Genomic DNA, 14897 nt, shown 5'->3' with positions numbered 1-14897 from the left:
GGCATAATACGCCTCGTTTACGTCTGAAAATAGGTCGTGTGAACCCAGCCTTAGATACATGGCCCCAGCAGACAGTATCATACATGATAGGCTTTGATACATGGCCCCAGCAGACAGTATCACACATGATAGACTTAGATACATGGCCCAGCAGACAGTATCACACATAATAGACTTAGATACATGGACCCAGCAGACAATATTATTCATGATAGGCTTAGATATATGATACACACAAGGGGGAGGACCCCTATAGTTGGTGGGCGTATTGGTTAAATTGAAATAAATGTATTGCCTGCCGGCAACAGAAGCCCTGTTTTCCAACTAACAATTAGAAAATAACAAGTATTTATTAAATTTATGCAAAGAAGGACAGACTACATATAATTTAAAATTTAGAGTCCGTTGCTGACTACAATCAGCTTAGTGCTGTGATACTCTCTGCTGGGGCCATATATCTAAGCCTGAAATAAATGTATTGCCTGCCGGCAACAGAAGCCCTGTTTTCCAACTAACAATTAGAAAATAACAAGTATTTATTAAATTTATGCAAAGAAGGACAGACTACATATAATTTAAAATTTAGAGTCCGTTGCTGACTACAATCAGCTTAGTGCAAGGTATAGAAAGCCTGGAGCTGATGGCTGCAGCACGCAGCACCAGACCAACCGTTCAATTCTCAGAGTCAGCAGGACACGTGTTAAAATTAGATTAGAAGCCCCCCCGACATGTTTCGCTACGAAGTAGCGTCTTCAGGGGTATCGGGGCTAAGATACCCCTGAAGACGCTACTTCGTAGCGAAACATGTCGGGGGGGCTTCTAATCTAATTTTAACACGTGTCCTGCTGACTCTGAGAATTGAACGGTTGGTCTGGTGCTGCGTGCTGCAGCCATCAGCTCCAGGCTTTCTATACCTTGCACTAAGCTGATTGTAGTCAGCAACGGACTCTAAATTTTAAATTATATGTAGTCTGTCCTTCTTTGCATAAATTTAATAAATACTTGTTATTTTCTAATTGTTAGTTGGAAAACAGGGCTTCTGTTGCCGGCAGGCAATACATTTATTTCAGGCTTAGATATATGGCCCCAGCAGAGAGTATCACACAGGGCTCACTTAGGGCTCATTCAAACTAGCGTGATTCTCGCCCATATGCTGTGTGTTGAAACAACGCACAGCACATGGACCCATTGATTTCAATGGGCATATTCACACATGCAGGAGTTTTCACACAGCTAGTGTCCGTTGCGTGAAACTCACTGAATGTCCTATATTGGTGCATTTTCACACACCTATTTGCCCATTGAAGTCAATGGGTGCGTGAAAACTACGGACAGCACACGGACGCACATCCGTGTGCTGTCCATGTTTTACGCAACAATTACACTGAAAAAAAGTGCTTGCAAGTGCGTGAAAAATACATGCCACACGCAAAACATACTGATGCAAAACGCAACGCACTCGACAGATTTACGTGCATTTTTTACGCACGTAAATCTGTCACGCTCGTGTGAATATAGCCTTAAATATAGGCCCCAGCAGTAAGTATCCCTGTACTAACACTCAGCATTTCTGGGGCCCCAAGCAAAGTTATGTCTCGGGGCTCTATTCAAAGACACCTGTAGAGCATTCACACAATGCCCCCCGTATATAGTGTCATACCCCCATGTATATAGTGTCACAACCAACTGTATATAGTGTCACACCCCCTGTATATAGTGTGACACCCCCCTGTATATAGTGTCACAACTCCCTGTATATAGTGTCACACCCCCCTGTATGGTTCCACACACAGTCGCCCTGCCATGCATCCCCCTTGTAGACAGTGCCATGAAGTCCCCTATAGGTAGTCCCACATACCCTCCTTGTCTCAGCAGACAGTATCATACATGATAGGCTTAGATACATGGCCCCAGCAGACAGTATCATGCATGGTAGGCTTATATACACGGCACAGCAGACAGTATCACACATGATAGACTTAGATACAGGGCCCCAGCAGTAGGTATCCTTGCAAAAAAAAAATATGTGTGTGCGCGTATGTATGTATGTATGTATGTATGTATGTGTGTGTATGTGTATGTGTGTATATATACATATATATATATATATATATATATATATATATATATATATATATATATATATATATACTAGTATATATGAGAAAGCATATATATAGCACTCTGACCCTATAGCTATGAATAGGATTAGATACATTGGCTCAGTAGACAGTATCACGCATGATAGGATTAGATATAGGGCCCAGCTCGCTGACATTGCGGCTCCAACGCTAGACACAGGAAAGGTAAGTATAAGAATTGCGTTGCTTTTTTGTGTTACTATTTTTTTTTGTGTTTGTTTTTGGCGTGCTGTTAGTACACTACCGTTCAAAAGTTTAGGGTCACTTAGAAATGTCCTTATTTTTGCAAGAAAAGCGCAGTTTTTTTCAATGAAGATAACATTAAATTAATCAGAAATACACTCTATACATTGTTAATGTGCTAAATGACTATTCTAGCTGCAAACGTCTGGTTTTTAATGCAATATCTACATAGGTGTATAGAGACCCATTTCCAGCGACCATCACTCCAGTGTTTTAATGGTACATTGTGTTTGCTAACTGTGTTAGAAGGCTAATGGATGATTAGAAAACACTTGAAAACCCTTGTGCAATTATGTTAGCACCGCTGTAAACAGTTTTGCTGTTTAGAGGAGCTATAAAACTGACCTTCCTTTGAGCTAGTTGAGAATCTGGAGCATTACATTTGTGGGTTCGATTAAACTCTCAAAATGGCTAGAAAAAGAGAGCTTTCATGTGAAACTCGACAGTCTATTCTTGTTCTTAGAAATGAAGGCTATTCCATGCGAGAAATTGCCAAGAAACTGAAGATTTCCTACAACGGTGTGTACTACTCCCTTCAGAGGACAGCACAAACAGGCTCTAACCAGAGTAGAAAGAGAAGTGGGAGGCCCCGCTGCACAACTGAGTAACAAGACAAGTACATTAGAGTCTCTAGTTTGAGAAATAGATGCCTCACAGGTCCTCAACTGGCAGCTTCATTAAATAGTACCCGCAAAACGCCAGTGTCAACGTCTACAGTGAAGAGGTGACTCCGGGATGCTGGCCTTCAGGGCAGAGTGGCAAAGAAAAAGCCATATTTGAGACTGGCTAATAAAAGGAAAAGATTAATATGGGCAAAAGCACACAGACATTAGACAGAGGAAGATTGGAAAAAAGTGTTATGGACAGACAAATCGAAGTTTGAGGTGTTTGGATCACACAGAAGAACATTTGTGAGACGCAGAACAACTGAAAAGATGCTGGAAGAGTGCCTGACGCCATCTGTCAAGCATGGTGGAGGTAATGTGATGGTCTGGGGTTGCTTTGGTGCTGGTAAAGTGGGAGATTTGTACAAGGTAAAAGGGATTTTGAATAAGGAAGGCTATCACTCCATTTTGCAATGCCATGCCATACCCTGTGGACAGCGCTTGATTGGAGCCAATTTCATCCTACAACAGGACAATGACCCAAAGCACACCTCCAAATTATGCAAGAACTATTAAGGAAGAAACAGGCAGCTGGTATTCTATCTATAATGGAGTGGCCAGCACAGTCACCAGATCTCAACCCCATAGAGCTGTTGTGGGAGCAGCTTGACCATATGGTACGCAAGTAGTGCTCATCAAGCCAATCCAACTTGTGGGAGGGGCTTCTGGAAGCGTGGGGTGAAATTTCTCCCGATCACCTCAGCAAATTAACAGCTAGAATGCCACAGGTCTGCAATGCTGTAATTGCTGCAAATGGAGCATTCTTTGACGAAAGCAAAGATTGAAGGAGAAAATTATTATTTCAAATAAAAATCATTATTTCTAACCTTGTCAATGTCTTGACTATATTTTCTAGTCATTTTGCAACTCATTTGATAAATATAAGTGTGAGTTTTCATGGAAAACACAAAATTGTCTGGGTGACCCCAAACTTTTGAACGGTAGTGTACATGCAACACAATTTTTTACGCAAGAATTTTAAAAACCGTGTTGCGGAAAAAAAGAAGCATCTTGTCAATTCTTTGGCACGTAAAGCGCGCAAAATGTTCGCATAGTCTATGGGATTTCTAATTACGTAAAATGCGTAAAAAAAACACGTGAAGAAAACGTAAAAAATGCCTGTATTTTAAAAGGCGCTTCACATGCTTTTACACGTCTACATATCGTTTTTGTTTTAAGCGGCGTGTGATCATGCCCTAAGGGAATTATTTTTCATTGGCCTGTAGTTTATATTGCGGTGCAGGGAGAAGACAGAAGTCGCTGTAGGTGAGATTTTTATTTTTCATATTACTAACTTTATTTTGTCATTTTGCAGGTTCTGCTCGACCGTTTGGACTACGTCGTAGATACGCTGGACTACTTCGCTGATCTACGTTTTAAAAAAAAATAATAAAATGGTTAACGAGGGTTGTGCGGGGGAGTTTTTATTTGAATAAAAAAATATTTTCTTAGGTTGTATTCAGACAGTGTGGTTTTGCTGAGATTTCGCCACGCAGCTGAAAACCGCATCAAAAAAATTGTGGTAAAAATCCATGCGCTATTCCATGTGGTTTTCGGCCGCATGGGAAAGACGCAGCAAAACTGCATTGTTTGAATACACTCTTAGGCCCTGTTCACAAAGAGTTTTTTGCAGGCAGAAAAAAAAATGTGCCTCAGAATTCCTCTAAACTGCCTGCACTTTTTCTCCGCTATTTTCACGGCAGTCTTCGTCTGCAGCCATTGAAGCTAATGCAAGAACCATGGGCAAAAATGCCACGAAAAACGCCCCCAAAAAGGTTTCAATGGGAGGTCAGAGGCGGAAGCCGCAAGAAAGGAAACGCCGTATTTTTTCCACGTGAGCGGTCATAAGCCACCCGGAAAAAAAAACGCCTCTGCCTTCCATTGAAATTAATGCGGCGAGATTTCGGGGGTTTTATGCCGCTGATTCCGACGCGATTTCCGCATCGAAATCAGCGCCAGCAAGCTCTGCGTGAACAGGGAGTTATATCTCTGTTTTTTAATACTTTATAACCACCTTAGTAATGGCAATTGTCTGTTTACTAAGTAAAAAAGCTGCAACTAACCCCCATTATTACCCTGGTATCCACCGCCACCAGGGGTATCGGGAAGAACCGGGTACGATCCAGTACCCGACCATCTGTAGTGACGGACGTGCACCGGGGTACCCGCAGGCTGGTGCTATAAGGCTGGGTCCTTCCTAACCTGGTAATTCTAGCCTGCTGTTTCTATGTTGTATGTGGCTGGTTATGAAAATGGGGTGGACCCTACGTTGTTTTCGTCAATTTATTATTATTATTTTTTTATAAAACGACGTGGGGTGTCCCCCTCCCCCATTTTTATAACCAGCCAGTTACAATAAAACAGCCGCATCCTAGCATTACCAGGGTGGGAAGGTCACTGTTTTTGGCCCTTCCCAGCCTAATAATACCAGCCTGCGGCCGCCCCAGTGCCCAACCATTGCTACAGATGGTCAGGTACTGGATCGTACCCGGCTCTTCCCGATACCTCTGGTGGCGGTGGGTACCGGGGTAATAATCAGAGGTTAGTGCTAGATTTTTTACTGGCTAACACTAAGCCCCACCTTAGTAATGGACATCGTCAAACAGACAACCGCCATTACTAAGGTGGTAATAATGTATTAAAAAAAACAGAGACATAAGAAAATTATTTTTTATTTAAATAAAACTTCCCCCATACCATCCTCGTTAAGCATTTTATTTAAAAGAAAAAAAAATAGTAGATCATTGAAGTAGTCCAACAAATCTATGACGTAGTCCATATAGTCCAGATGAACCTGCAAAACAATAATAAAAAAGTTAATAATATGCTGCTGCTTCTTCATTCCTTGCTCCTACTTTGAATCGCCATGTAGTTACACGACGGTTCACAGTAGGAGCAAGGAACGACGGAGAAGCGGTGCTCGCCACTGATCCTACAAAACAGCCGCCAATCAGCTGTTTTGAAGGAACAGTGGCGAGCACCGCAGCTCTGTCGAGCGCCCACCCACACACACACACTAACCCCCCCAAACATTTAACTGCGCCACACACAGACTCCCACACACAAAATCACGCACGCACACACATTACCTGCATGTTTTGGGGGGTTTGTGTGTGGGGGGGGACTCGATGGAGCAGCGGTGCTCACTGCTGATCCTTCAAAACAGCTGATAAGCGGCTGTTAAGGATCAGCGGCGCTCGTGTGCCGCTGATCCTTCACAGCCACCAATCAGCTATTTTGAAGGATCAGCGGCGGACACCGCTGCTCCGGCGAGTACTCCACACACACACACACAAACCCCCCCAAACATGAAACTGCGCCACACACAGACCCACATACACACACACAAACCCCCCCACCCTGCGCGCGCACACACATACACACACCTTACCTGCAGCCGGTCTTCTCCAAAATTACTCCGGCTTTTCCCCTACAAACCACCTTCTCTTCTGGGTCGCTCTGAACTGCGCATGCACAGTGCAGAGGGAGACGGCAGAGGTTGTAACGAACGGCTCCCATTTGTTATGTCCTATGCCCTGTAGCCAGGGCCGGCCTTAGTAGAGATGGCGCCACGTGCAAAATTATCTTTCGGCGCTCCACCCCATCATAAAACAAATACTACATAAAAAGTATAATGCCCCCACAGTAGAATGCCCTATATAGTGCCCCCACGAAGTATAATGTCCCTTTAGTGCCCCCCATACAGTATAATAACAATAATATTTAATAATATATTATAATCCCTTCATGGACACACTATTTTGTCCTCTAATTGTGCCCACACAGTATATTGCCCCCTGTAGTGCCACTACACAGTATAATGTCCGCTTAGTGGCCTCCACACAGTATAATGTCCCCCTCCCCTGGCTGCCACACACAGATCCCCTCTTGTAGATAATGCCCCCCTGTAAATTGTGCCATACAGCCTTCCTGAAGACAGTGCCATAATCCCCCATCTCCTCCCTGTAGACATGCCATAATCTGCCACCTCCTCCTTGTAGACAGTGCCATAATCCCAAACCTCCTCCTTGTAGACAGTGCCATACATCCCCCCACCTCCCCCTTGTAGATCGTGCCATACAGCCCCCCACCTCCCCCATGTAGACAGTGCCATACAGCCTCCACCTCCCCCTTGTAGACAGTGCCTCCAAACAAAAAAAAATGACTCACCTAGGCCCAGTTCCCACTACGAACTGAGCTGCTCCACTACGGGATCCTTGCGTAGGCCGGTGTGATCCTGTAGCCCAGTACAGAGTTTCCAAACCTTTTTGGACTCGAGGCACCCCTACGAAAAATTGTTTTGAGAAAGCCAGAAATTGCTAAAAAAAAAAACAAGCACTACGCTCTTAGGGTATCTTCACACAGAGTTTTTTGTAAGGCAGAAATAATCTGCCTCAAAATTCCTTCAGGAACTCAGCGTTACCTGACATTTTTTTGCAGTTTTTTTTAAGCCATTGAAGCTAATGCAAAAGACACAAGCAAAAAAGCCCTCCAAACGAGCGCCGCAGGTATTTTCTGCCTCCTATTAATTTCAATTGGAGGTCAGAGGTGGAAACCACTTGTAGACCATCAGCCCCCCACTCACAATAAAATGACCATCAGCCAGCTACTCAAAGTAAAATGACCATCAGCACCCCGCTCACAGTAAAATGACCATAAGTCCCCACTAACAGATTCCCCTGTAGGTAGTGCCACACAGCCCCCTGTAAATCGTGCCACACAGCCCCCTGTAGGTAGTGCCACACAGCCCCCTGTAGGTAGTGCCACACAGCCCCCTGTAGATAGTGCCACACAGCCCCCTGTAGTTAGTGCCACACATATATGGACAGAGACATCAAGCGCTCCTTCCAGGGGCAGAATCCCTGGCCACACAGGGATTCCGCTCCTTCAGGGAGCTACAGTGGCACTAGTAGATAGCAGAGCAAGGAGAGGCCTCCCTGCTCTGCTATAGTGTTCAATGGTATCTACGTCCTAAGGACGCAGATACTATGGAGTGTAGCATTGCTACCGCTGTAGCAGCGGTTGCTATCGGCACCGCCGGCCATGGGGTGGGCCCGTCCGGCCCGTCCCAATGGGCGGCACTGGCGCCCTCATGCCCGGTGTTACCTCTAGCAGCTGCTATGGCTGCTACAGCGGTAGCAACGCCACTGAGTGGAGAGACACATACACAGATTAAATAAAATATGGCAGCCCACAGTGAATTAAAAAAGTGTTAATGAAAAAAATAAAAAATACAGGAAAAAATATAGTACAAATACAATTTTATTAAATAAAAACACATAAATGATTCAAAATAAAAAAATTCATGACACCTTTCCTTTAAATTAATAGTACAAGCGTAGATAAGAAACTTTGTAATATTTCTCATTGCAGAAAAATGTAAATGTTTTCACTTATCAGACTCTTCTGCCCCTTCACCTGCCTCCTGCACTGATCAGTCACTCTGAATTAATCTCTGTCTCTCTCAAGACACATTTTGACAGATTTTCAGCCTCACCGGGATCAGGGATCAGTTTACAACTACTGCCTATAGATGTCTGTGTAGGGGTGGAGGGGAATGTGGAGAGAGAGAAAGAGAGAGAAAGAGACAGAGAGAAAGAGTGAGCGAGAAAGAGAGAAGCGCACACAAAAAAAACCACTGGTGCTTCTAGTGTCCTACTGTCTCACCCCAGGGCTGTATTCACAGAAAGGCTGAGTTCACACGGGGCGGATACACTGCATAATAGCACGCAAACTGTGGTGCAGTTTTTCTCACAGAAAGTCCGCTGCGGAAAACAGCAGTACTTAGCCGGTCTGCTAGCAAGCCGGCCTCCTGGGGTGAGGTTTCATCCCAGGAGACCATTGCAGCCTGTAATCGGCTTCAGCGGCAGTCCTATGGGATGAACCATCATCCCAGGAGGCCGGTACTCTGATGTCATCCAGACCGACCTTCTGAGATGATGTTTCATCCCATGTGACCGCCACTACAGCCCGTGATTGGCTGCAGCGGTCACATGGGATGAAACATCATCCAGCAGACCAGGCTGGAGGGAGGAACACAGACTTCTCGGTAAGTATGAGATTTCTTTTTTTTTAGTTGTGTTTTTTCGCCGCAAAAAAACGCTATTTGTTGCGAGATTTACCTCCCCATTTAATTCAATGGGGAAAACCCGCATCAAATAAGCAGCGTTTACGCAAATACAATTGATATGCTGCTGAACAAAATTCCACATCGCAGGTCAATTTCTGAGCGTTTTTTCCGCTCATAATTTACGCAGCATGTGGATGAGATTTGTTTTATCTCATACACTTTGAATCTACTGTATTCGCTGCGGATTTTCCGCAATGAATTCCGATGCCGAAAAACCGGGGTATTTACGCAACCTGTGAACTGACCCTAATACTGCTCATTACTGCTGAATAATGTACTTTATGCTACTGCTGAATATATATACAGTACTGTGCAAAAGTTTCATGCAGTTGTGGAAAAATGAACAACCTACAAGAACCTCTAACCAAACCAATGGCGTAAACAGGGGTCCCTATTATACAAGTAGACAACCTAAACGCGAACCATAAGGGAACATAGCCCCTAAAAAAATTATATGCAGAAGTGTTTGCAAAAGTAGAAAATATTTATTAGATATAATATACAATAACATAATATGGAATAAAAAGGATGGACCATACACGGAGATAAAGATGGTAAGGTCAGATGTAAAAGACCAGTAACACACAGAGACAGCCAACCGTCAGTGGCCGGAAACCACCCACATTACCCACAGCAAAGAAAATAAACAAATAGTGTGCACTAGAATACTATGCCCACATATGAATGGTGGAAGTGCTACCTAAATGCAATACACAATAAATAATGTAGGATGTCCTGACAAAGAATACAGGCAAAGAGGTGAACTGAAATAATCGTCAGAAATAATCAATTGTTCAAAAATGAAGGTAAACATATACCCTGAGACATAGTGGGGAGTAAAACTGGCAACCTCAGTAACTGGATGAAAAAATTGCCGCGACGCGCGTTTCGCCCTATAGACCGGCTTTGTCAGGAGGCTACATACAATAAAACTCGAGTGGTTTATATAGGTATATAGATGGTTATTCTCACCTGTGATGAGCTCAAATTGGTGCTCGACACGCCCGCCAAGAGACACTTGCATCACAGGACGCGCCGCACGTCAAGATGACAGGGCGCAGCATGATGACCTCAGACATGAGTCACCATGACAACGCCGAAGCTAAGCGGCACTCCCGGATGCAGGTCCCACAGCATATGCGCGATCGAGCGTCTATGCACATACCACAGCCAAGACAACCAGGATGAAAGACAAAATGTGCATATGGAAACTACTATTAGGTGGGACTGATATGAAATGAGGGGAATATGAGTAGAATGGCAGTACCCTAAAAAATACAATACTAATAATAATAATAATAGACATATATGTGTATACAAATAATAAGTATCAGAAAGACTAATATATATACAAGCAAAATACAAAAACATATAATTAGAAAGTGATGTGAAGAAATACTAAAGTGATGTGAGGTGAAAGAATAAATAAATGAATGAAAAATTCATAATAAGCTGAATAATTAAAAAGTGAAAAAAAGAAAAACACGTGCAACATAAACCACTAAAAAGTGTAAAAGTGACAACAAAAACGTGCAAAACAGTGTTGCTCAAAAATAATTTTATAGTTTTATCTCCTCTTTTTGTGTGTACTGTTTATGGGCATCATAGCAGTTAAGTCTATCTAAGGCTCTGTTCACATCTGCGTTGGGGTCCCGTTCTGACGTTCCGTCTGAGCTTTCCGTCAGAACGGGACAATGAACAGACACAAACTGACACGAACGGAAACGAGGGGTTTCCGTTTCCATCACCATTGATTTCAATGGTGTCAGTTTGTGTCTGTTCAGGGTCCCTTTCTGACGATAAGCTCTGACGGAACGTCAGAACAGGACCCCAACGCAGATGTAAACAAAGCCTAAGTCATATAATGGTCACTATTGTTCCTCACATACAAACACATATGATGGCGTATTCTGAAAGTCAACGGAAATGAGAGGTATGCTTTAACACACACGTCCATATACAGTAGTAAACTAAATTGCTATATACACTGGCATATATAATCTGCATGTAATGGCCACATGGTATAAATATGGCCGTGCACTTTATTATGGGTTGTGAATAAATTCTAAATCTTTATAAATCAATAACCATACAATTAACTTATAATAAGAATAAGAGAAAAATAAACAAGCTCAGCAATCACTAAAACTAGAACATCCCCCAATATTTGGAAGATAAAATGCCAGCGACTGGGAAATAAAACAAACTGGATGCCTCATAAGAACTGCTCCACTGAGGTAACCTAATTGAGCCTGGGCGTTACGCAGCTTCGTATATAACCTGCAGCCTCCCAGAGCTCCCTACCCCAGCGCCTCCAACCAAAACCCTGTTCTAATACCGTTGAAGGGAACACTCGGTGCCACTAGAGCCAGTGGATTTTTGTTTGTTTTCCTACTCTAAAAATGCCACAACTGCACTTATACAAATAGACGCTGCCATTCTTGGTAGAGAGATGGCTTTTTATGGGATTGTCCACTACTGGTCCTCGTAAGCCCTATGGTGGCTAAGCTCCATTATTATATCAAAGCTTGGACTCACCAGAAAAAAATTATTTAGTTGGCTAACCCTCCAGCTACACAGAACATATGCATTTCAACTTGATGTTGTACAGCAAATGACCCCTAAGTCAGGTAGTCATTTGCTTAATCTCTTGGGCCTTCTTATTGTGTTAATATCTCATCCAACCATGGTATCCCCACAGCCTTTTGGAGGGTCAGTCCAACCCTACTCATACTTCCTAAATCTTATTTAAAACTACAGCACAGTTTTATTTTCTGCTGTTTATTGATGTGACAAACACTGCATTTCCTCTGCTATAATAATTTTGCTTATGCTTATTTATGTACTTGTTTTCTCCACAGACCTAGCATCCGGGGGCTCTGATGACTGGGCTTATGATGCGGGCATTAAATATTCCTTTACATTCGAGTTGCGTGACACAGGAAAATATGGCTTTATTCTGCCTGAGTCTGAGATTAAGGAGACCTGTGAAGAAACAATGCTGGCCGTCAAATACATATCCAATCACGTCCTGAATAATGCCTAATAAAAATTACCTTCAATAAGGACAAACAATGTAAAAAAAATACAAATAATAATCAGGTCGAATTTGTAACTTTGTCCATTTGTAAATCAAGTGTAAATAGGGCACAGTCCAGCAACTCCTCGGTTAAAAAAATCCAACGTTTATTATGCCATCTAACATGGCCATGACTAAGTGCTACACGCTTGAAACATGTAGACCAGTTCTTATTCCTGCATTTTTCTACCAATTTTAAGATGGCACAATATACTTTGGATTTTTTAACCAAGGACTTGGCCTTTTTACACTTGAGGTGTACGATCCATAAGACGTGTCCTCGCACCATCACTCTGGATCATATGGTTTTGGAGCTGGAGCACACAGCCGTTATTTTATGTTACAGCAGGACTAGTGATCTGTATCTACTATCTGTTAATAGAATTTACACTAGACAGCGATGACTTTAAAAAGGAACAACTTTGCGTCCCTTTGATTCACAGAACATATCAGATCTCGATATTAAAATTAAAACTTTCTAATAAATTCTCGTTAATAAAAAATTCATTTCAGCCCTTCATAGATTTTACCGAACATACAATCTTGAAATGGAATGGTCACTTATCCTGACATTTCTATTCTAGTAAATACTCGTATTCCCCATGAAACAACAATTCTGGAGCATATTTTCTTAGAATTCTGCTTTCCTCGGTTATTGCTCCTGGAAAAGTATGAATAAATAGACACCTGGGCGTTATTACTGCCCTGGTCAATAGGCTGTATCACTACACAGTGTGACACTGTCAGCACTTTTAGGAACACGACCCAATGACAAGGGGAAAAGAAAGGCAACACTCAGTTGTCAATTTATTTACACATCTACAAGAGTAATATCAAAGAGAATAGCAGAACGCTAAGGCCTCATGCACACGACCGTAAAAACACCCGTTATTGCGGGTCGTAATTACGACCCGCAATAACGGGCTCATATACTTCTGTTAGCCACGGGTACCTTCCCGTTTTCTCACGGGAAGGTGCCCGTGCCGTTAAAAAAATAGAACATGTTCTATTTTTCTATTTTACGGGCCGTGCTGCTATACTTTATAATGACAGCACGGCTCGCAAAAGCGGCCGGCTGCCCGTGGCCGCCCGTGAACGGCCGTGCTCATAATTACGAGTCGTAATCACGAGCACGGTCGTGTGCATGAGGCCTTAGTTCTAAGAAAAGATGCTCCAGAATTGTTATTCTTTAAGAAATACAAGTATTTACTAAAACAGATGTGTCAGGAGAGGTCAGAGATACTCTTGGATTACATAATTACCTGACTATATAAAGTATATAGGATTCACCGAAGAGTCTGAAGAAACTAAAATCAAATTATATTAAAAGAACAATATTCACATTCAGGTACAATTTATTTACAACACACAATTCTAATCTTGAGGCTGGGTTCCCACGACCACATTAACGTCCGTAATGGACGGACGTATTTCGGCCGGAAGTCCCGGACCAAACTCAGTGCAGGGAGCCGGGCTCCTAGCATCATAGTTATGTACGATGCTAGGAGTCCCTGCCTCTCCGTGGAACTACTGTCCCATACTGAAAACATGATTACAGTACGGGACAGTAGTCCTGCAGAGAGGCAGGGACTCCTAGCATCGTACATAACTATGATGCTAGGAGCCCGGCTCCCTGCACTGAGTTCGGTCCGGGACTTCCGGCCGAAATACGTCCGTCCATTACGGACGTTAATGTGCTCGTGTGAACCCAGCCTTATATAGCGTAACCTTGATGCTATATCACAAATATTACAGCTACCCGAGACATCATTTACGGCAGGTACACCATTTCAAAAGCCATATATCAGAAAAATATCTTGAACATTTGTTTTTCTCTTACCCCATCTTTATGTGATGGTAGTGAAATCGTCCTAATGCTCCTAATGTTGTCATCTCAGTCTTTTTCTTCACTGACAGTAGGCTTAACTCATGGTGTTTTCAGATATAGTTCAGTGGGATCAAATACACTGTCCGCAATGTTCACTACAGTATTATACCTCAAATCAGAGCACCCCTGATGAAAAGGGCAACCAACGCCGCAACTCCCGCTATCAGGCACTAGTTCATCTTACTACTTAGTAGGTGAGTAAACAATCTTAAAAACGTCCATGCACATTTCTACTGCCTAATGGCAATTTATCAAGGGAGAGTATCAACATTGCAAGAAAAAAGCAGAGCACATACTAAAATATCATCCTGCCTGGAGGCACGTGTAAGGTGCGGCCTAGGTGGTATGCAGCCCCCTGAAGGAATGTTGCAGAATAAGTGGTATGAAGACAGAAGGTATCTGCGAACTTCCAACTTTTATCTTCAGGCCGGCACCAATAGTGTACTCGACCACACATATTTTCCTTCTAATATGGTAGACGCTACAGTTAGACATGGCTCAGGCAGGCTAAGATGGTGGCTTGCTATAGTACATGTCACAGACAGGGCCAAGAGTGTCCCTCCCTGGTACAGGGTTTTGTCTAGCAATCAGGCCGAGTAGGCCGCAAAATGGCTGCTCACTACTTGCTGTTCTGTGGACAGGATCTCACCTTTACCCACCACTGTTCACACAATCGGAAACCAGACAATGGGGAGACAAAGGCCTCAACCCACCGCTCACTCTTTGGGATCATTGCCACACAGTGGGGAAA

General features: G+C 43.1%; 1 protein-coding gene across 1 annotated transcript in view; it reads left to right on the top strand.

The window, feature by feature from the left end:
- LOC142760810 (carboxypeptidase B-like) overlaps nucleotides 1-12353 on the top strand; it is a 54081-nt gene extending 41728 nt beyond the window's left edge. The window contains exon 11 of the mRNA XM_075863988.1: nucleotides 12041-12353. Within this exon, the coding sequence (XP_075720103.1) occupies nucleotides 12041-12225 (185 nt within the window). The 3' untranslated portion in view covers nucleotides 12226-12353. The remainder of the gene's footprint in view (nucleotides 1-12040) is intronic.
- The last annotated feature ends 2544 nt before the right edge of the window (nucleotides 12354-14897 follow it).

Source organism: Rhinoderma darwinii, chromosome 4, assembly GCF_050947455.1.
Source record: "Rhinoderma darwinii isolate aRhiDar2 chromosome 4, aRhiDar2.hap1, whole genome shotgun sequence".
Classification (NCBI taxonomy): domain Eukaryota; kingdom Metazoa; phylum Chordata; class Amphibia; order Anura; family Rhinodermatidae; genus Rhinoderma; species Rhinoderma darwinii.
This window is presented reverse-complemented; position numbering and strand designations above follow the sequence as displayed.